Source organism: Dermacentor silvarum, chromosome 5, assembly GCF_013339745.2.
Source record: "Dermacentor silvarum isolate Dsil-2018 chromosome 5, BIME_Dsil_1.4, whole genome shotgun sequence".
Lineage (NCBI taxonomy): Eukaryota > Metazoa > Arthropoda > Arachnida > Ixodida > Ixodidae > Dermacentor > Dermacentor silvarum.
The window spans coordinates 46,774,016-46,795,665 of record NC_051158.1 but is presented as its reverse complement, the minus strand read 5'-3'; the positions used below and the strand labels follow the sequence as shown (position 1 = coordinate 46,795,665).

Genomic DNA, 21,650 nt, shown 5'->3' with positions numbered 1-21,650 from the left:
GGAACACGTTCCTTCATGTGCGTGGTGACGGCCGTGCAGAGCGCACATCTGCAAATGGGAGGGGTGGCTCCTGAATTTTGTGCGCCGTTACCGCGGTCATTTTTAATTCAAAAGTTCGCGCTGAAGCACAAGGCCACCGCTCTTGCATGTTTCTGTCATCTGTCGTAAGTTTATAGAAGTTTTTTTTTTTTTTTAATCCTGCCACAGCAGCGCTGTCATGGAAACATGCACTTAAGAGAGAATCAAGGTAGAAGATAGAAAATCAGAATAGCAATGTGAGGACCCTACTAAGAATGCATTTGCCGTTATCTGTATCAGTTTTTCTCTTCTGCATAACTGAAAGTAAACCATTGTGCTCGTTTTATAATATTCGAGAAAAAAAAAACAACACTGAGAGTGCATCAGTTCCGAAGAAGCAGGAATCTACCTGCCTACCTACCTACCTACTGCGAAGTGCCAAGAATGAGGCATAGAATGATTCTCATTAAAACCCTTTTTTATTGTTCAATCGCTTTACAAAAGCACATTCATCGAGTCTTGCAACACTGGTAGCGACGCGGAAAACACGCAGCGACGCCTGCCTCTTTTTTTGCTCCATGTAGCCCAAGCCAACAAACAATTTCTGTCGTGCCACCGCATTGACATTGATTTCTGCCGCACTAAAGTTGCAAAATTGGTGCCGAGGGAAAGGGAAGCGCAGTCAAGGACAGCATACATATTAGGTGGTGTGACAAGATTAAGAAGTTCGCAAACCGAAGATGAAGTCAGTGGCCGATGGAGGACAGGGGTATGTGAAGGTTGCTGGGAAGCCCTTGATGCTGCGGTGGACTCAAATAAGCTGATGATGATAATGACAATGGTCAACAGATTTTGCGCACATGTGCAGCTTCTGCACATGTATCATGTTCTAGCGATAGAGAGATCAGCTGGTTGAACAAGGAATGTCGCTGTAGCAGCATTCCATTCCTGTTGCTCACTTCAGACTTCTATCTTCCTTTGAACTTATGTTCTAGCAATGGCATTTCTATATTCTGAGCATTAAAATGTCCAGATATAAGATACTTTGCCTACCCTTTTCACCAGCTCTGCTATCCCATTGTCATGTTTTGTGCATTGTGGTGTTTCAGAGGCCAACACTTACAGTTGGCTTACGCAAAGTACTCACGAGCCCAGCCTACCTGCGCAGCAGAAGCAGCAGCGGTCCATAACAATCTTGCAGCTCTCTCCTGGCAGACCGGACCCTAACGGCAAGCACGGGGCCACTGCTACTGAGCGAGGTGAGAATGGCATCCGCGAATGTGTGCTCAAGCAATTGAAGGGGCACAGCAACGCTTCTTGAACGTGGTAATAAGACATTCCTGATCTGTAACTCCGTCTCATACATAGTAGTCGATGCTGTGGAAACTATGTGAGTAGTGTGGTCGTAGAAGCCTTACTCCGTGCTTGTCACAGTGCTGTTTGTGATTTGCAATGCTTTCTACAAAATAACTAAGATATTACTTGAAAACGATGACGTGGACAAGCGCGTGGGCGCAAGCGGCATGCATGTATCTCGAGATTCGTGACCGATTCCGTCGGCCAGTATAGATGCTCCTCGACTGTTCTCTGGGCAATAATAAACACCTTTTTCCACCTTTCCACTGCAAAGACTTCTTTGTTACACATTTTTTGTTTTGCTCACAAGCCCGAGTGGTGCACTGTAGCCACTGGTCGCAGAAAGGTGTCACACCGCTCGTTCAGGGCTAAATAGGTTGAGGACTACGGGGCCTTTCATGTAATAATTACATCCTAGTTTTGCAACATGAAACTGTGAGACCTAATGTCACATAAAATTAGATGACTCATATCTATATCTATCTTTCCTATGTGATGCACTATCTTTTTGTTCGCAAATGCACACAGTGATAGAAGTCTCTCTAGCCTTTGTAGCATTGCCTGGTATGTATGAAACCGAGTATAGACAATGTAGCCATGGATATGCGAGCCAAACATTATTTTGCTGCGTGCAGCTGGGAACCTATGGCCTTGCACAATAAATTGCTTGTCCTCTCCTGCAGATCTTGTGGTTCCCCCCCCCCCCCTTTCTTTTTTCTCCTTGTGAAATGTCAGCGATGTCATTACATGAATCATGACAAATCATAGATGCCATTCATGGGGCACTTTCATGCACACTTGTCCAGATCTTCCAGGGAATCGGGAACCAGTGGTCATTAACGTGTCCCGCTCATCCTGTCATGTCACTGCTCCTTTGTTGCTATCGGGCATCTTTGTCAGACGCCAACCTCAAATGGTTGTCATAAGTACACTCGGGAAAGAAGAAAGGCAATATTCCCAATACCCTCAAGTAGTAGGGCATTACTATTGTTAATACAAAAGCAGCCGCTACAATTGAATTCCTTTATAACAAAGTGCATGGAGCCTCCGAAACCATTCGTTATAGTACAGGTCACTTCGTTGTAAAGGTCGCACGCCACACTGCTCACAGTAGAACCGGGACAGACTTATTCCTTCATTATAGAGATAATTTCTAGTCCTGGCTTTTGGGCTAGGCTAAGCAATACCAAGTCATCACCAGCATTTTCTGGAATTTATTGATTATTGGTCAATTATCAATTAGCTATTGATTGGCTATCTATTGGCTATCACAAGGTATTGCCCACGTATTTGTGCTAGGCTAAGCACTACTAAGTCATTCCAGCATTTTCTGGAATTTATTGATTATTGATCGATTATCGATTAGCTATTGATTGGCTATCGATTGGCTATCGATGACTGGCTAAGGTTAAATAGTCCCAACCATGCTTAGCTAGACTTAGTCAGGCTCAGCTTCGCTAGGTCACAGGGGTATGTGCCATTGCGCTTCGACCCTTTCTGCACTACCTCCAGGATCGGCCCACAGTTTTTGTTTACGACAGACAGATTACGCTCGGCATATACACAGTGCTGTTAAAAACAAAAACGTAACACCGGCGGCAACGCTGCCTTGAACTTCCCGCACCAGCTCTGCATGACATCATGAATTTTGACAGCGTCTGCTAGGGCCTTGTTAATTGTTTGTGACTAACGAAGGACTGAAGGACTACATTGCATTCTAAATGATCCAGACTTCACATAACAACTTGCAAGAATTATACCACTGCCAACACAGGGCAAATACGAAAATATACAGTTGAACTTTGTTTTAACAACTTATTGGATATTATGAAACAAATGTAACGTGTTTCTTCCCAATATCAGCGTGTAACAAATATATGTTTGAGACGGATATTGGATAGAAAGGCTTTATTTGAGGCAGTCCTCTGTAACACCTGCCTCGGATATGTACACATCAACTGTTACATAATAAAAGTCTGAAAACTATTAAGTTTTTCAGTATATTGAAATATGATTGAACCCACTTTTCCTCGCAGTTGACAGCCTGCGGCTGCTAAAGAGGAGGTTCTTGCGAGACGACGATCAGCTCCGTCTTCAGCACATGCGCAGGGAAGTTCGCCTTAAGGAAACACGCAAGGTAAGACCCGCCCTGCTCCTTTTTGTGCCTATGTTGGTTACGTCATCTCAATTGGACAAGCAAGTAAACCATTCAGTTGTTTATTTACTGGGATTTCGGAACAGATAACACGGCAGTCAGTAACGGCACACTAAGTCCAAGCCCGAGTGGCAGTTTTGTGCCTAGTACTGGTGATGATGCTTGGCCAACGTTCGTCAACTTTTCAGCAGTTGCACTCGAGAACAAAAAGGGAGCCTTCTTGGTAACCTAAGAGCTCGCCACGATGAGCAAGTCGTATTAGGTCTTGAGACACTGCACGTGGAAAATATCTGGTCCCTAACGGCACAGATCTGAAGACGGCACAACGGGCTCAGTGACGCAGTTCACTGCAGACATGCGTTTGACAATGCGGTAAGAGCTCCCGCACTTGGGGAGTAGTTTTGAAGAGGCCAGACGTATTGGAAAAGACCGCCAGCTCTCTGTAGCTTGCTCCGCATCTTGTGCCTAGCGCTAGTGCCTGGCCAGCATTTGTCATTTTCTGCCAGTGTTTTTTTTTTATTTATTTAAGGAACAGCACGCTTAGTTGTATTAACTTAAATGCAACGTATGCAGGCTAGCCTCCCCTGGCCGATGCTAAATACCGTCTAAATGACACTGCGCTACATTACGGCTATTTTGGCCGGCATAGTAAGCTTTCCCATCAAAGTTTCGTGACCAGAAAAAAAGTCATTCAAGAACTCTGGCCATGTGGTACAAACTGGCAGGACCAACAGCTCGGGCTCTGAAGGGTTAAAGGGTTAGTAATCTTGCTTTGACTCTTTCATGATTAGATAATTAGTAGCATTCCCTGGTGGTATAATCTTAAACTGGGACACGCCGCTTCAAAGTGTACTGGTTTGTCTGACACGCCACTTCAAAGTGTACTGGTTTGTGTAAGTGCTTGCTTTTTTTTCCTTGGCAGAAACTTAAAGAAGAAAGGCATGTTCGTCGTGAAGCGGAGGTGACCCTCTACCGGAGCTACCGCATGGGTGACTTCCCAGACATTCAGATCTCGCACTCGGCCTTGATAGCGCCCATGCAAGCTTTGGCCCAGGTAATAAGAACGAGTGCGTTGATTCCAGCGTGTTCCACCAACCAAAGCATGCAGGAGACATGTACTCTCGCAAGCAAATGTTTGGTGGCCAATGGGGCCGCCAAAAAGTTTGTTTTTCTTTGCAGCCTTGGCATGATGACTGAAATAATGCGGCACAGCCTACATGGCGCGTGTTCGACCAATACAACGCAATTCCACATTGCGCGAGAAGTGTTTACTTTTTGCTGATGCTGTGGTCTCTAAACATTTGCTCACGACTGTACATGAAGAAAAAGAGTTGGTGGCCAAATGAATCATGGTAATAGGTATGTGCATATCTTTTTTTTTTGCACTGTTAGGGTAAAATTTGAAGAATTTATTGGTTATTGTTTATAAGCCTAACAGTAAGAGACATTTAAATCTCTTCTTGACCTGGTTTGCTGTCAGTGCTCGAAGTGCTTAACGTGTGAAGAGCCATAGCCAGACAATATGCTGCCAACTACGTCATTGTGTTGTTACACTTTGATGAACTTTCAGGCTCGTATTGATATAAATCAATACGATATATAAATCAAGTATTGATATAATCAATCATCTTTGTTTTCTTTGGTGATATGGAGATGTAAAAATATATTTAATTTGCTAATAATGTTAAAGTGCTTTGGGTTTTTATTTCCTTGCACCATTCACCCTAGGAGATTTTGAAGCGTTTGTTGTTGAGATCCTTGCTTTGGTGCCTCTGTACTGCACTGTAGGTTTGGTGCAAAATTCGCCGCTATCCTATTTTATTCCTTTGTTTTGTTCTTCAAATGGGCCTGTGAATGTTGGCATTATTAGGTCACAAAATTTGCAATCATCAATTCATGGTGCGCTTCCATATACAGTTCAATCCTCCTTGATTCCGTTAAATTTTGCTTGCTTTTTCCAACTTGTGAGCAGCTGCTGGGGTTATAACCGTAGTAGTCTCCGTGCAGTAGCAAGTGCAGTGCCCAGCTCTGGTGCTTCGCCAGGACACCCATTTGCACTCAAGGGCATGAAAATTATTCAAGTTTTGAGTGGGAACAAAGCTTCTTACAACTTTTTGCTTCCTTATATGGATTAGTCTTCTGATGTGATGTTGTTCGTTTGTTTGTTCTTTAGCAAGACCAGCAAGTTGCACAGATGTTGCTCTCTGGGGTCGTCACATCCGTGTTGCATGAATCGAGGCGAGATGGGGCATCGCTTTTCAAGCAGCGGGAGGAACTGTGCCAAGGACTGCAGAGGGCACTGGCTGGCATCCTGGAAGGAAGCATGCGGTGCTTCCCTCCACTTGTGGCTTTCGTGCAGGTGAGGTCGCAAGCATTTTGTTCAAGGAGTTCGTTTCGAGCGAACACTACCTTAATTAAAGCCGGTGTTGTAATGCTCCACCCGTGGTCCCCAGGAAAACGTGCCTTTGCATTGTATATGTCTTTGCTTTTTTTTTTTTTTTGTTGTTGTTGTTTAATCACTGTTGAGTAAAATTTTGAGAATTTATTGCTAGTTGGCGTTGTCATGACATGGACCTGTAGCAGCGTAACAATCGGTCCCAGCGCAGCCAAAAAGAAAAACGCTGTGTGCATCTATATTAGTCGGATAAAAAGTTAGCGTGCCTGACCGGAGTGGTCACATCCTCCTGCCACAGGTGAAAATCGGCCGGCGCTCAATGCGTCACTCAAAGCACATCATAGTAGAGCTTTTGCGATATCCTTGTCACAAGCAAACTGTCATGACTGAGCTACAAGGTGAGGCAACAATGCTGCCACGAATAGAATAGCAAGCATTCAGGAAAAAGACAAACTTGTGATATTACAATTTACCTGATTAGGCGGACTGTGGTTATGCATGCCTGCCTGCCTTCTTTTTCATACTATTTACCTAGGAATCAGTAGAACTTGACAGGTAGCTGCAGGCCCCAGGTGTTTTCATCACTGTCCTGTAATTTCACGATCGTGAGTGTTTTCTGGGAATGTATCAACTGGTAAAAAAGAATCGTAACTGTATTGAATTATTTTTTGTGTTCTCAATCGCAAACGTTGGCACCAGGAAATCGTACGAAAAGGCATAGCATCAACAAGGTTCTACTGTATACGTTTTGTATGGCACAGCATTGTTTTGACAGCCAAGTAATGTACCAGAGGGTGGGCTATGTACTGTACTGCGTGCTATTGTTTTGGGTAGAAAAATTGGCCTGTGTTTTTATAGCGTTTGTTAAGTTTTAGCAGGCTTTTCGTTATTTTGCATGCTAAATTTTAACTGGTCTGTGTGTAGTTCGTGTCTTGCTAGCACCTCCTTTTACCCTTGCCTCTTCCTCTTCTATTTTTTTATAAGTTGAATCGTTCTGTATGTTTTATGTGTGTTGCAGGAAGTAGCATTTCAGAGTGCATTGGATCTGAAGCTTCCAGTGGCTGCAGTCTCTAGAGCGTCTATAGCCAGTGGCCACCAAAGCCTTGGTAACGCTCACTTTTCTTGTTTTATACTGTGTTAGTTATACTATGAGAAACTATCATATGTTAGCACTATGATTAACAGTAAAGAAATAAATAATAATTTTGCAATGAATCATTGGGTTGATGCAGTAGCCATGCCATTGTCGTGCTGTTTCCATAAAAAGAATTGGATAGTCAATTAAACCATGATAAAGACTTGATTTTTTTTGCTACTGTGTAACACATTTGCAGGTACCATTCAGTCTGCAATTCAAACGCAGAAGTAAATTTTCTGCTATAATAAAATGTGGCTTACTTTCAGTTACATTCAATTTAATCATAGGCTGTAGCCAGAGCTATCCAGCTGTGCAACCCCATTTGAGTGACGTTGCAGTTTTCGTGAAAAAGAAGCACTGAAGTTCAGTCAAGTATAGTATAAAGGTGCAATAAACGATTTATTGCTGAAAAGCTTCAGCTGCTGCCGGCTACACTCAACAATAGAAAGCGCCAACATAGACATACAGGGAAACACCAAAAGCCGAAGATGTTAACAGCAGCGCTCGTGACAAAATCTCATGACACTGTCTTTGGGATCCAAGAGCACCGAACACAATTTTTAGCTCTGCTAAAATTTTTGTTTTCATTAAATCTCTCTAGTTATACTCTATCTAGAGGGCTCTAGATTTAAAGAACCTCTCTCTACAGAATTTTTAGATATGCTAAGATTCTTGAAATAATAGAAGTTTGGGCATGTTGGTACTCCATTTTAGCCCTTTATCGCATGAAAAAAGACAGGGACAGTATAAAAAAAAATGTAGGCAAAGTACTCTGATTTTAGCTATCTCTCTCTGGAGAGAGATTATCTTTGTTGCACAAGCAGCTCATTGTCCAAGCCATCATCACTTGTAGGACACTGTAGAGTTTAAATAAGCTTAAAAAAGGACTTTAAACGACATTTCAAAGTATTAAAAAGAAGCTTGCTAAATCTACCTAGGCGTTCAGGTCTACTGTCTACTTATTGCGCAGGAATTCTTCTCTTGGAAGAAATGAACCGTGCCAACAGCATGTCAGCATCGACCAAGGCACCACCGGCCAAACGATCAAAGAAAGAGGATCATCCGGAACAGCAAATGTGGATGCAGCTAGCAGAGTGAGCATGCCTTATGACATATTTGGTGGCAGTGGTGTAATCTCAGCAGTAGTTCCGTCTGTTCGTCAACTGAAAGAGTAAACCTTGTGATGAAACATTTCTCTGCTCCAAGTGACAAATTATGCAGAATTATTTTATTGTGAGGTTAGTTCGCTGTGTTGTCTTTGCATAGAAGATTGAGATTCTAATACTTCCATAACTCGTTTTTTTTTCTTCCGATAGTTAAAAAGTGTGGTAGAGTCACAAACAGTTCTGATTCTGGAACATACCCTTAAACATTTTGTGCAGGTGCATGTTTTTTGGTAGGAATGAAATGCAGTTTGTGGATTATTTCTGGAACCTTTTTAAATTAATTATCATGCGCTTGCAATAAATACACAGCTGTCAGGTGTTGTTTCAAGCTGTGAAGTCGTGCTCCACACATGCTTTGTATTTCAGGGGCTGTACTTCGTAATGATTGTGGGGTCTCAAACGTGCTCTTGGGATAAAGGAACCATAACACAGTAGTGCAAACAATCGCAAGGTCATTCATTACACCTTTCGTACATCAATGCCAGCTAGCTGAATAACTACGAATAGAACACGCCAATTGGCGCTGACGAATCGAGGAAGTCTGACTCACCACGACAGGATATCGAGTGAATATCTTCGCCCCCTGCCGGACACCAGTAGCGCACCCAGGATCTCTGCCAGGGGGGGGTTGACAGTTTGCCAATACCATCTAAACAGCACTAATTTCGATTTCTTCACGTGAAATTGTCAATAAAATGCGCTTTTTGCGAGTGTGCAGACGATTGCGCGTCTTACATCTTAGTTGCAGTACTCAAATGCGTAAGGAAAGAAAAGGGGTTCAACAAAAGGGGGGGTTAAGTCGGCCTCAGGGGGGGGGGGGGTTCTAACCCCCGAATCCCCCCCCGTCGGTGCGCCACTGCCGGACACCACCGCCTAATCGTTCACATGCACAGTCACACGAACAGTGCCACGTTCGAACGATCGTGTTCGTCCATACCAGTGTCCCGCTCTGAAGTCTTTCTTGGGACGGACTCACGAAGCATGCTGACCGGCGTTCGAGACGTTCACGCACCCCACGAACCCCGAGCCAAAAAGGAGGCTCATTCTTTGCACCCGAGTATCCATGCTGTCAGGTGGGGCTAGCATCGGAACACTAGCGCCATCTCCCGCACTACTCTGCAATTACACTGTCTGCAGGCGGTGCTTAGCTACGCGGGGAAGCCGTATTACAGGAGATGCGAGAGCCATGTGAGGAAAACAACGTAAGGGGGGCGCGAGAGAGTTGAGCATTCCCACATGATTCTCTTTTTCCCTTTTTCATTTCTTGCACCAAGTGGCTGGTCTTGATAAAGATGACACTGAACAGTACACGCACTGCAATAATGATTGGGCTCAGAAACCGATCCTAGATAAAGTAGTTTGTTACGGTGCAGTAGAGCCGGTGGGGGGTCTCAAACGTGCTCTTGGGACAAAGGAACCACAACACAGTAGTGCAAACAATCGCTGTCCCAAAGAAAGAATCGGGAAATAAATCATTACAATTTCTGACCGTACTCAAATTCAATTGGTCTTTCTATTACCTACAACAGTCTCACCAAAATGTTCTCGATCCGACACCTGCTCCTTTTGTCGCTCTGGCTGAAATGCCTGTAGCTGAATTGTGCCAAAGTGTTCTCATAGGGCAGTTCTTTTTATTGCAATAGCAATTATACGGGCACACGAGGCACATTGGTGTCATCACTGTTGGCATCATTGCCGCCATCGTCATGCCGTCGACGAGTCATGCACCACTTGCACACCATCCAATGGGTTAGAGGGTGTCTAGGGATGCCGGGTGCGTTGGGCTGCAAAAGCAATTAAGTGAAGTGGGTTCACCGTCAATGCTTCGCTCAGTAGACTCTGTGACGGCGCCAAGACAGCGTTTTGCCTTCCGTTACTGGCATGAGCCTTGTGAGCACGCCACAATAAGTACACTAGCGTCCCTGCTGTGCTATTGTGTCTTAGCTGAGCATCGGTCTTAGTAGAACGTACAGTAAATGTGAAGCAAATATTTCAGTGGACACTGACCAATAGAAACGTTTTCCTGTCAGTCTCATTTCGTACACCATCGAGGTGCAATGCCCGCAATGCCGCTGGCGGCACTCTTCTTCGCACTAGCATTGTGATACGCCTGGTATCTGCCAGGGGGCTGTTCCTTCTGCCCAGTAGCAGTAGCCTTACGTGTTGCATCATCCCATCACATTGCACCCGTGTACAAGCACGGCCACTGTTAGAGGTAACACGGCGCGCGTGGCCGTGCTCCTCGAACCACCAAGCGGGCGCCGCGTTAAGTATTGCGGCGCAAGTGCAATCAGCGCCAGAGGCGGAGTTAGCTGCTACATTGCTACAGGGTTTGTGTACTCCAAAGCGCGCGCGCAATCTAGGTTTCGCCGCTCGCGGCGAAGTGGGAGGAACCGTAGCAGACGACGCGCAGCTAACTCCGCCTCTGGCACTGATTGCGCTTGAGCCGCAATACTTCGCGCGATGCCCATCGTGGCGCTCCGCGGAGCGCAGCCACCTGCTCCCTGTTACCTCCAACAGTGGCCGCACCTGTACAGTTAGAACACCGTCCGAGGAGTTCCAACACAACGCTAAACCTTGCTATAGATCTTAATATGTTGCCCTTTGGGCAAAACTGCCCAAATTATTTCTTCAGTCCTTAAATAAAAAATGTCTGCAGGTTGTACAAGTCCCTCGGAGACTACGATGCTGTACGTGCCTCCCTGGCTCTTTGCGAAGACGTCGGGCCAGAGGCAAAGAAGGCTCTGGAGAAAGAAGCTCAGGGAGACTTCCAGCAGGCCAGGGACATCTATCGACAGGTGTGCTGACCACCAACTAGCATTTTAGAATTTTACAGGCTCGTATATCACTTACTCATTGTCAGCATCTCTGCCTTCTGCTGCAGGAAGAGGAAAACCTCATTTAAGAACAAACTTCTCACTCATTTTTCCATGTCTGTGGACTCTCCTTGACTCAGCTACAATTGTTTCCTATTTATTTCTTGTTATAAAGCTTTTGACAATGCAATGTTTAGACGCACTATACCGAAGCTAAGTGCAGGAATCTCCCACTCTTGTTTTCTTCAGCTTGCAGAAAACAGACCTCCTGGCGCAGACGGCTTCACTTGGGATGACGCCATACTTCAGGTAATTATTCAAGTTCGTTATTAGGATGGTACTTTGTCTTTTCACCGCCAGTATCAATACTGCAATCATTCAATATGCCGTGCCTGACCAGGCTCACTGTGGCCCTTATGTGCTTCTTGAAATTCGTTCACTCATGTTCTTGTTTATGAACATTCTTTTATCGATTGGATTTGCTGCGGTTTTGATGTGCGGTGGGTGTCATGATATAAATATTTTTCTTTTAATAGTGCTACCTTTTTTGGTTCACTTTGCTGGGGTGCTTGGCTGGCATTTTTTTTTTTTTTTTTGCTGGCTTTAATGTAGGTTTCTTTCAGCATACCTTTTCCTTATTCCTCTAAGCGCAGTCGGACATAGAAGCGGTTTTACTATAATATACGAGTTTCATGTTTTTTTTTTTTTTTTTTAATTTCCTTAAGGACCCTGTAGTAGGGGTATTACATAAGGAGTGTTACTATTATGACCTTCTAAACGCAATTTAGCTTTCAATACGTATCCTTCAAGTCAAGGATTAAGCAGTCATTCAGAGCTTTCTTTCGTTTATATAATAAACAAAACGGTGTAACTTTTTTGTCTTACGCTTTTCAGCTGTTCCGTTTTTGTGCAGATGTGCGATGACCTTTGTTCTGCATAGTGTTGGCAGAACTTCCGCAGCGGGTCGCTACAGCAACCGCATTTTATTAATTTTTCAGTGCTGCTGCCTTCTGGGCGAGTGGGGAGAACTGCAGAGCGAAATCGATGCAAGGCTCGAACAAAGCAACGCCTCAAAATGGGACAGCCTCTGGGACGGAGGATATCGTCAGGTTTGTGTTTGGAAAACCCTCTCTAAGTGTTTCGATTCGAGCTTTTGGTAAGTCTTTGCGAAGGCGTTCAGTGTAGCGCAACTAGCTCACGGGCACCATTCTCCATTGTTCCAATTTACCATTGTTCTGCACAACGGTGTTCACTCCATTCGGAGAAGCTGAACGTAAAGCATTGATAAGCAATACACATGCGTTAAAGCAGCTCAAGCAAAGCATATATGCTCGGCTGTTGCTGTGCAAGTTTGTGCACATTGCACGAGGCATCGCACATCTTTTTGAAATTTTTTCCGTGTGTTTTCCATTCTTGTTCCAACAATGTGTGTTCCACTTTTGTTGTAACCCACAGGAGCATTACTTGCCACTGTATGTAAAAGCCCGTGTCAAGAGCATTCTCGGTGAAGACGGTGATCAGCGAGACTTCCTGCGTGTTATCCGGGAGTGGATGGAGGATTCCAGCAGGAATCGCTTCCTGGAGGCAAGCCACTACTACTGTCAATTAATTTGTCAAGTTATTAACAAGAAGTTACACTGCCATAACATTATTAATATTGTTTTTGTTTTTGCTTACAGGAAGAATGTTGCCAGGAACTTGCTCTTTTAAGCCTGTCACAAAAGGACACTGGTCGTGCCGACTACTATGTCAAGTGCCTCACAGAACAGTTTTTAGAGGTGGGGGAGCTGCATTGCTTGCTTGTGAATTTACAGGCAGGACCACATTTCCTCATGTCTCAAAGTACCCTAGCTTATCCATAGCCTCCTGTATGTTTTCTTATGTTTTCTATACCTTCTTAGTATTTAGTATAGAGATGAGGCCAGAACCAGGGGCCACATAGGAGGTTCCACTTTCCCGATAGTTAGTCACAGCTTATGGCACAAAGTTGGAGTCATGTCAGCTCTCTTTCATCGCATGTCAGTGGAAACAAAAAAGCGACAGCAGCGTGCTGTAAAAGTTGTCCACGCTCTAGCAACACCAGAGATGAGATGTCGGGAAACGTGGCACCGCCACAAAGTACCACTGGCTACTGTGCACTTTACCGTTGGGCAGGCATTGTATACAGTCAACTTCCGTTAACTCGTACACTAACAAAATCGACGAGATTGATCGAATTCTCTGGCGAGTCGTATTCAACAAGTTTGCGGCAAGAACGTCAAAACACGCTGCTTATTCAATTGGCAGTATATTTGCTCGATTCTCACATGCCCCTAGATCAAGTACGTGCCCACTTTTTATGTGTCCAAAGTAGAAAACTAGCATAGAAATGACATCAAAGCTCTTAAACAAAGTGGAAATTAACGCACTCTTGATTTTTTAGCACAAAACATCGGCAAGCGTCTAATATGTGTTGCACAATGGCATCCTGTTTTCTTAAGTCAGATTCAACGCAGTACATTTGTGTTACGCAGTAAAGCATTCAAATGCCGCAAAGGTTGGTTTGGTTTTAGATCTGATTGCACCGTGAAGGCAATTTCTGGCCTGTTTTTTTTTTTTTTTTTTTTTTTTTTTTTTAAGGAAATGTGAGCGTTACAGTCAGGTAAGTACCATAATCAGACAATGTTAGCTACGGATTATGCTGGAAAATGTTCATAACGCAGACCGAAAATAGGCGTTTTCGCCGGGAGATTGACATGTGCTCAACACATTCACTGTTCTCTAAGCTCCTCTGAGAGACACCGCCACTGAAGTGGTCGTTATCGGGGTCACCATTGGAGCCAGACGCGTGCTTGCTGCCTGGTCAAGTTCAAGTTATCCTGCAAAGGCCAATTTTAGGAGTGAAATAATCAAAGCTTGCGCCCACAGAAATGCATAGGCGCCGACGGGGAAATTCGGTTGGGATCGAATTAAGTGAAAAATTGAATTAACTGTAGTAGGAAATAGCAGAAACCTACTGTACATACTGAGGCTATGGGTTATAACAATACATGGGTTTGTCACCCATGGGGGGAGATGGGTCTTAGAAAAAAAATGTTCTTTGAGATATGGTGCTTAAGGATAGGATAGGAATAAACTTTATTTGTCCAGCGGTTAAGGCTGTTGGTGCCCGGGGCTAGGCTGCCAGGGGTCCATCGCCGGAGAAAAATCTTTCGAGATCCTCGGCAATGGCCCTGGCCCGCTGGACGGCCCACTCCTGGTCCTCGGGTGCCTCGCTGAGGAGGGCGGCTTGCCATCTCTCAGCGAGGCGCCCCGCTTCAGAAGGTCCTGCTGTTATCTTCCCCCTTCCTCTTGGTCCTTCTTCTTCAGGGCGTTGACATTCCCAAAGTATATGGGCCATATCAGCCCGTTCGTGCTCGCACCACGGGCAGCCGGGCGACGGGTGCAGCGCGGGCCACAGGCGGTGCAGGTGATAGGGGTTGGTGAAAGTGCCCGTCTGCAACCGCCTCAGGTCGACTGCCTGGGACCTGTCCAGCCGCCCGTGGGGTTGTGGATATGTCATACGTTCTTTCCTATAGTGTGCAAGAACCTCTCGGTACGAGGCCGGAAACTCCTCGATATCACAGTCGGCGTCCCCGTGGCCCCCAGCTCCGACCGCCGCGATTTGGGTTGTGTTGATAATTCCTCCGGTGGGGTCCCGCACAACAACGGCGGCTGCCCTCTGGGTGATCGCGTCGCGGCGGGTAAGTTGCCTCGCGACGAGATGGGCACGCTCGTTGTGGTTGGGCGGGATGCCGGTGTGTTTTCGGCCGTTAGTATTGTTGTTGTTGCGGCTGTTGTCTTCTTTAGTACCAAGCTCCCCGACGTGCGCGGGGAACCATTTTAGGGACTTGATCGTAATCCTGCCGGACACGAAGTCTCCGGCTCTGGCGTTGAGCATGCGTGCCACATCCGCGGACACCCAACCTTTGGTGTAGTTCCGGATCGCTGATTTGGAGTCGCTTATTATCAGGCTATCCTCCGTACCTCCGTGGAGTACCGTGAGGGCTATGGCCATCTCCTCCGCTGCTTCGGCCGACGGCAGCCTAGCTGATGCCGTGACTCGGATCCTTCCCTTCGTATCTACGACCGCCATAGAGAAGGCGGGCTCCGCCGCCGTCGGCCGGCCGTGTCGTTGATGTTGCTGCTGTTGCTGCTGCCGTTTTTGTCGTAGTAGTAGTAGAGATGGTGGTGTTGGCATCCCCGGTTCGTCTCGCACATTTCGTTGTAGTGGCGATGGTGGTCGTCGTCCCTCGTCGCCATCAACGTCCCTCGTCGCCATCAATGGTGCTTAAAACTTGTACATATATGTAATGTTATGTGCTCATTTTGAATATGCAGTCCATTTTTGTTTATCTCCTCTGGTTCCAATTTTATGTGAGCTTGCTTCCAATAATTTTTTGCAAAATATCCGTTCCTAAAATTTCACTAAACAGGGTACCAGTGGCCTCTGTATGATTCAAGGAATTCAATAAGACCAACCCTATCGCTCCGCCTTACCTAGAACAAGAGTTGCGAGACTTCAGAATTAGTCACCAGAAAAACACTTTTCTGAGTTTCAAATTCAATACCTCGCAACTCACGGATGAAATTGCCAGAATTCATTAAGCTGCAGAAATGAGTAGCATCAGCTTTTTGTATGTCTGGAAATGGTTAAGAACTTCTCGCATGACATGCTAGAAGTCTTGCATTAGGCTCATTTGTCTGACCCTTCCAGCTAAAAAGTTAGTCTAATGTTTATAATTACTTGTCTGGTTATCCCCTCAAGTCAATTTAAAATATACAACTACGTGGTAAAAGCCGTCTCGAGGAAATTGCTCAATTATCGTATCTTCCATATATTTTTGAACACATTTTCTAAAGAGTCCTGCATATGCCTCGAAATGCGCTTTTCCATCTAATGCACTTGCATGCTTTGTAATAGTGCGCTCGATTCTGTTAGTCCACGTCATTGTGTTACATGGCAGCTTTTGTTTTGATGCACTCAGGATTGGAGTAGCCTGAGCGTTCTGACGCCGACTCTCATCGAAGGCAAGCTCGAGTGCCTACTCCCGCTGACAGACCTTGCACTGTACTTGAAGCACAGCAAACGTGAGTGGCCCTTGTGTGTTCCCGACTGAGATATACTCTTAGCTTTAGCCTTGCATTGAGCATGTCATCTAAGATTGTGTACTGCAAGTTGTTCTTTTTTTATTTTAATTTATGAATACTGCAATCTTTTGCCGAGATCATTGCAGGGTGGATGAACATGTTTCCGCGTAAAACAAACAGACAGGCATAAAATAAATACAAGGCAAGCCATAATTGCAAAAATAAATGCCATTAATAAGCATTAAAAAAATTATGAGCCATTCCACTCTGTGAAGGTGGATGACCAGCGAAGCTGTTTAGCACAAAACACAGAGCTGACACACAATGGGGAGGCCGCGTATAGTCCGGACTCCCGAGGAGCAACGCACCTACGAAGAGTGACTGCAGGAACAGAGACAAGAATGCAATCGTCGCCGGGAGTGCGCACTACACGTGGCCTCCTCATTAAGGTGAGAGAAGTGAAATTTAAAATGGAGAACGACACCTTGTCTTGTATAGACGCTCAACGGTGCCGCCGCCCCGGGAGAGCAGCAGGAAACTAGGCACGCAAGTGGTTGGAACGCCGACAAAGAGAGGGTGGTGTGAACGTAGACATGGCCGACGCGGGTCGGCCTTTTGGGCTAAGATCCGATCATAACATCTGTTGTTACCCTTGTTCTTGGTACCTCTTTGGGTCCCAGGTGTGAGAAGGGTAGTTCAAGGGTGCGTTACAGGTCCCAGAGTCCACCACCCAGAGTCCACAGGAGGGGTATGTGTCATTGCGTTTGGACTGTTTCTGCACAATCACCAGGATCAGCCCACATTTTTGCACAAGCACACGAAAAATGCAAAGAAGCCTAGCCATAAACGGCCTCGCTGTAAAAAAAAAAAATCTAAACAAAAACTAATTCAAGTTAGGTGCTTTTCAAATGATGACAGTGAGTCTATTGTTACGACATTGTTGCTGAGGTTGTTTCAATCTGTAATGGTGTAATGGGGAGGTAATGATGTTGCTGAGTTGCATAGCCTGTGGAATATGTTAAACTACTCAAGGTATCTGTGCCCGCTCACCAACTGAAAGAAAAATGGTAGGCGGCAGATGCATTTTCTTTGTGTAACGGATAGCAACCCGTTTCGCTTAAAGAACTCAATAATTGACGTTTGGCCATATGAGTTATAAATGAACCTTAATTAGCGAAACAAATCACATTCAGACCTCGTTATTACGGACCAGTGGACAGGACAAAGTCATTGCAATTCTACCCTCCATGGTGGTTCAGTGGCTAGGGCATTCTGCCACTGAACACGAGGTTGTGGGTTTGATTCCCGGTCACGACGGCCACATTTCGATGGGCACGAAATGCAAAAATGGTTGTGTGCTTACGCTTAGTAGGTGATTATTAAAGAACCCCAAGGTGTTCAAACGTAATTATGAGCCCTCCACGCTATTGTCACTCATAGCCCTAGTGTTTGTTGCTTTGGGGACAATAAACTGCACGAATCAATTACTCAGTTGTAATTCCACTTGAAAGAACTTTCCATTTAAAATCTCATTTTAATAAAGAAAGCGCGAGAGAGGGAGCAGGAATTTATTTAAGAAATGGATGGCAGAGGTTGGCCTGAGGTCAAGTCCTCTAGCCTGCTACTCTGCGCTAGTATAAAGGATAATGGGATACAACGGATAATAATGGATGTACTATAATTTAATATAATGAGTATGAAAGGACAAAGGGGAAGGGGCAGAAAGTGGGTTGTATGTGGTGACGACCTGGACAGAGAGCGCGAATAATTAATCTCACCAATGGACATTTAGCAGCCACAAGTCGAGCCCCGTGCTGTGCAGGAATGCAAGTAATGCAAGAATTGCTCCGCAGCCAGATTCGCGGTCGGAATCGGAAACCTTTGTTTAGTTCATAATGGATATTTACTGATCATTCTATGCCGATGGGGCTGAAGTCTAGGCCGCAGTCATTTGGCAGGTGCATGCTGGGTTGTTGTGTTGGCCTCAGCTTCATCATTATCATCAGCCTACCTTTATGTCCACTGCAGGACGAAGGCCTCTCCCTGCAATCTCCAGTTACCCCAGCTAGCTGATTCCAATTTCTACCTGCAAATTTCCTAATTTCATCACCCCGCCTAGTTTTCTGCCACCCTCAGCTTACCCGGTATAAACACCTCCAGTGGGCATAGAAGAACTTTCTGTGGGCCTATAGTTGGTGCATACTTGATAAACTTTTTAAAGCACAAACAAGAGACAAGACACAAACAAGAGACAAGGTCGTGTGTTTGACCTTCCTTTTGTGCCTTGTCTCTTGTTTGCTCTTTAAAAAGTTTCTCCAGTGGGCAATGTTGGCAGGGAGGGCAGACAACTCTTACAATGAAATAATGGTTAAAACAGAATAATTTCAGCCCCTCTTTCAGGTTTGTTATAGAAAGGTTTTAATTTGTTTTGCTGATATACATTTTCAGGCTTTGAGTCGTTGATTAATTCATCCCCTGTGCTACCTTCTCCAAGTTTGTTGGTTAACTCAGTCCAGTGACTGTCACGGAAAGGCAGTGATGACGTGTTGAATACCTGGACGAGCACAAACTTTTCTTCAGCCACGAAGCCCACTTTTGAAAGAATCTGTCTTGGTTTCCCTTGTAGCTTCAAAATATGATCTGGTAGATTCCAAATTTTTATTTCACGAGTCTGCCTCCACTTGGTTGGTTTCTGCAGACATCACTTCACACATCATTCAGCCCATGGAATGTTCCAGTGGGTGTCATTTTGACATAGACATACAGTGCTTCTGTACATTTACATGGGAGTATAAAACATTCATTTATAATGTTCTGTGCTGGCAATAATTCAAGATGTCTGGGTTTTATGCTAGCTATTTTAGCTGCACACAGTAGGACACCATGACGTTCAGGGATGGCTCCATACCTGATGTGCCTTTTTGTGATACTGATGGCCTCCCTAGTGTCTTTTTTCGCACCCTTCTTTTAATAAACACAAACAATTGACTGACATTTTGTATAAGCAAGTAATCATATGGCAAACAGTAAACACCAACCCAAGATTAGAAGTAAAAATGAAGGTGCAGTTGCTGTCCCTGCACCATTTGCATTTACCCTTAGAAGGGGGCCGAGTTGGCCCTAAAAAGTTGGTACACCCTATTGGGGAACATTACTTTCATTTAAAATCTTTTTGATCGCATTTACTATTGCTATTGGTTAACAGCTTCTCTTACCTCCAGGTCACGATGCAGACGATCTGTTGTCATGCTGGCGGTCTCGGCTTCCCAGCAACGCAGACTCCGTCCTCCTCTGGAACGAGATTATCACCAACAGGTAGGCTGCCATAGTTTCCTTCATCATCACTGTCATCAACAGCAACCACAAGAGCAACAACAACCTATTAAATCTACTGCAGGATGAATGCCTCTCCCAGTGCTCTCCAATCACCAGTCATCTAAATAGCTTCTTGATCTTTTTTCATTTGTGCTTATAATGTGAACATAATGAATGCCACTCGAGCCCCCTGCCTCGCTTTCCTGACAGGTGCTTCCTCATGAAATCACTCGGAAAACCCATCCCCAAGGAGAAGGCACAGCTCCTGAATGCCTTTGCCAATGCCATGTTACAGCAGGAGAATGTGCCGACTGCACTCAGGTCCGTCGTCGAAATTGAACAGGTGCAGTAAGCTGCTTTCAAACTGCGTGTCTTCACTTTCACTTCATAAAGTACCAACCGTGGTGATGCAGCGGCTTGCCGAGTCGTTCTGTTGCTGGTGTGTTGCCGGCATTGTGTTGCCGAGCGCGAGGTTGTTGGTTTGATTTCTGCAGCAGTAGAATGCAGTAACACTCATGTACCGAGGTTTGGAGGAATGATAAGGAAACCCAGGTGATCAAAATTAACCCGGAGCTCTCCACACTGCCATTTATTGCAGCCTCAGTGCCGCTTTGAACTTCCATGTGGATGCCATAGGGGAGAGGCGCCAGTTTAATATCGGCCACCTGGGGTTCATTGGAGACACTGTCTTTGGAGCCGAAAATTAGCCCGAGTATCTTTTCACTTTCCCTTGCTACAGGTTGACGTAGAGCATTTATTCTTGCTTGATTGTGTCCTGTGTCGTCCTTGATTGATTTAACCTTTGTCATAATCGCCATGAACATGTCGTGAAATGTTTTTTTTTTTTTTTGCCTCATTTTCTCGAAACAGCATGTCTGATGATGTCACAGTTTTGGAGTGGTGATATCTGTAATTCTAATTATTCTATTGCAATAATTATTTTATTTTCTCAGAAAGGTAGACAATTAGCGAGTGCAGTAGGCCTGTAGTGTGAGCAAACATTGCTACAGAAATTTTTTTAAGTAATATGTCCTGAGTGTTAATATGAGTTCTTGATTGAAAAACTTTGACATGCTATAAATTTGGACCAAATCAGTCTAGAGCATTCATTCTTGTAGCACATCAAACTCTGATCATTCAACAACATTTTCATATGCTAGTCTCCTTCATAACAACCAGCATTTCACAGAGAACTCATCTCCAAACTAGTCCAGTCAAGGACAATCAATCGCCTCCCTCCACTTTTGACACCTCTGCAAATGTTGAAACGCTCGTTTGGTTGAGTCCGTGTTGTTCAGGCTGTGGTGGCGTGAAACCCAAAACCACTGATTTGTTGTCTCGTGTATTTGTAAACTGATATCGTGCAAATTTCGAAAATCCAGTGTCATTCGTGAGGAAATGCATTCTGTGCCATTCCACAGATGCGGCTTTCTGGGCAGCTTGGCGACTGGGCAGACTGGCATTACGTGGAAACATACTGTACGATGCTCAGGAGGGCCTCGGAGAACGAGCCCCTGCCCAAGCAGGTTGCTGCTTACATGCGGATGCTTGAAAAAGTCGGTGAGTGCCCAAGGATGACTAATATCTAGGGTTGTGAGAATACCGAATACTATAGTAGATTTCGAATAAAAAAAAAAAAAAGAAAAGCCGTATATCGTATCGGATGTCAGAAAATTATCACAAAGTGTAATGCTTACAAAATTTGTGCTAGAAAAGACGGTGCCGCACATGCTCAGTAGTCTCCTAGCATTGCATAGCAAGAATGTGACAATTAAGCTATCAGTAACTTGAGGACACAGAAATCAAGATATACAGTACGGTGCACTCTTAATTAAAGGGAACTTCAAATTAGTATGCCAGCACTGATTACACATCAATTCTGGTATACAGGGTGTGCCAACTATCATGCCCCAAGACTTTAAAATATGCAAGTGCCACGTAGCTGGACCAAACCAAGGTAATGTTGTTTGCTGTCGCTTGGAGATACTCTAACTATTTTTTGTGCTCCGCGTAATTACATAATTAGTCTTAATTAATCAGCTTCTCAAATAGTGTAATTAGATGAAAAGTGCCAATGAGAAAATTGTAGAGCAAGATGGAAAAGTCCCGATACAGCTTTCTGTTGCTCAATACGTGCTACATAAAACCGTGAAAGAAGCGCACAAATACACGCAAAGGGCCT

At 44.8% G+C, this 21,650-nt stretch overlaps 1 protein-coding gene across 1 annotated transcript in view; it reads left to right on the top strand.

The window, feature by feature from the left end:
• Positions 1–21,650, top strand: part of LOC119453349 (DNA-dependent protein kinase catalytic subunit) — a 98,497-nt gene that overhangs the window by 29,646 nt on the left and 47,201 nt on the right. The window contains exons 12-26 of the mRNA XM_049667919.1: positions 1,128–1,277; positions 3,411–3,511; positions 4,452–4,583; positions 5,703–5,888; positions 6,943–7,030; positions 8,033–8,156; positions 10,888–11,026; positions 11,294–11,353; positions 12,043–12,153; positions 12,500–12,628; positions 12,724–12,822; positions 16,051–16,153; positions 19,375–19,468; positions 19,679–19,811; positions 20,890–21,028. Coding sequence (XP_049523876.1) covers positions 1,128–1,277; positions 3,411–3,511; positions 4,452–4,583; positions 5,703–5,888; positions 6,943–7,030; positions 8,033–8,156; positions 10,888–11,026; positions 11,294–11,353; positions 12,043–12,153; positions 12,500–12,628; positions 12,724–12,822; positions 16,051–16,153; positions 19,375–19,468; positions 19,679–19,811; positions 20,890–21,028 — 1,788 coding nt within the window. The remainder of the gene's footprint in view (positions 1–1,127; positions 1,278–3,410; positions 3,512–4,451; positions 4,584–5,702; positions 5,889–6,942; positions 7,031–8,032; positions 8,157–10,887; positions 11,027–11,293; positions 11,354–12,042; positions 12,154–12,499; positions 12,629–12,723; positions 12,823–16,050; positions 16,154–19,374; positions 19,469–19,678; positions 19,812–20,889; positions 21,029–21,650) is intronic.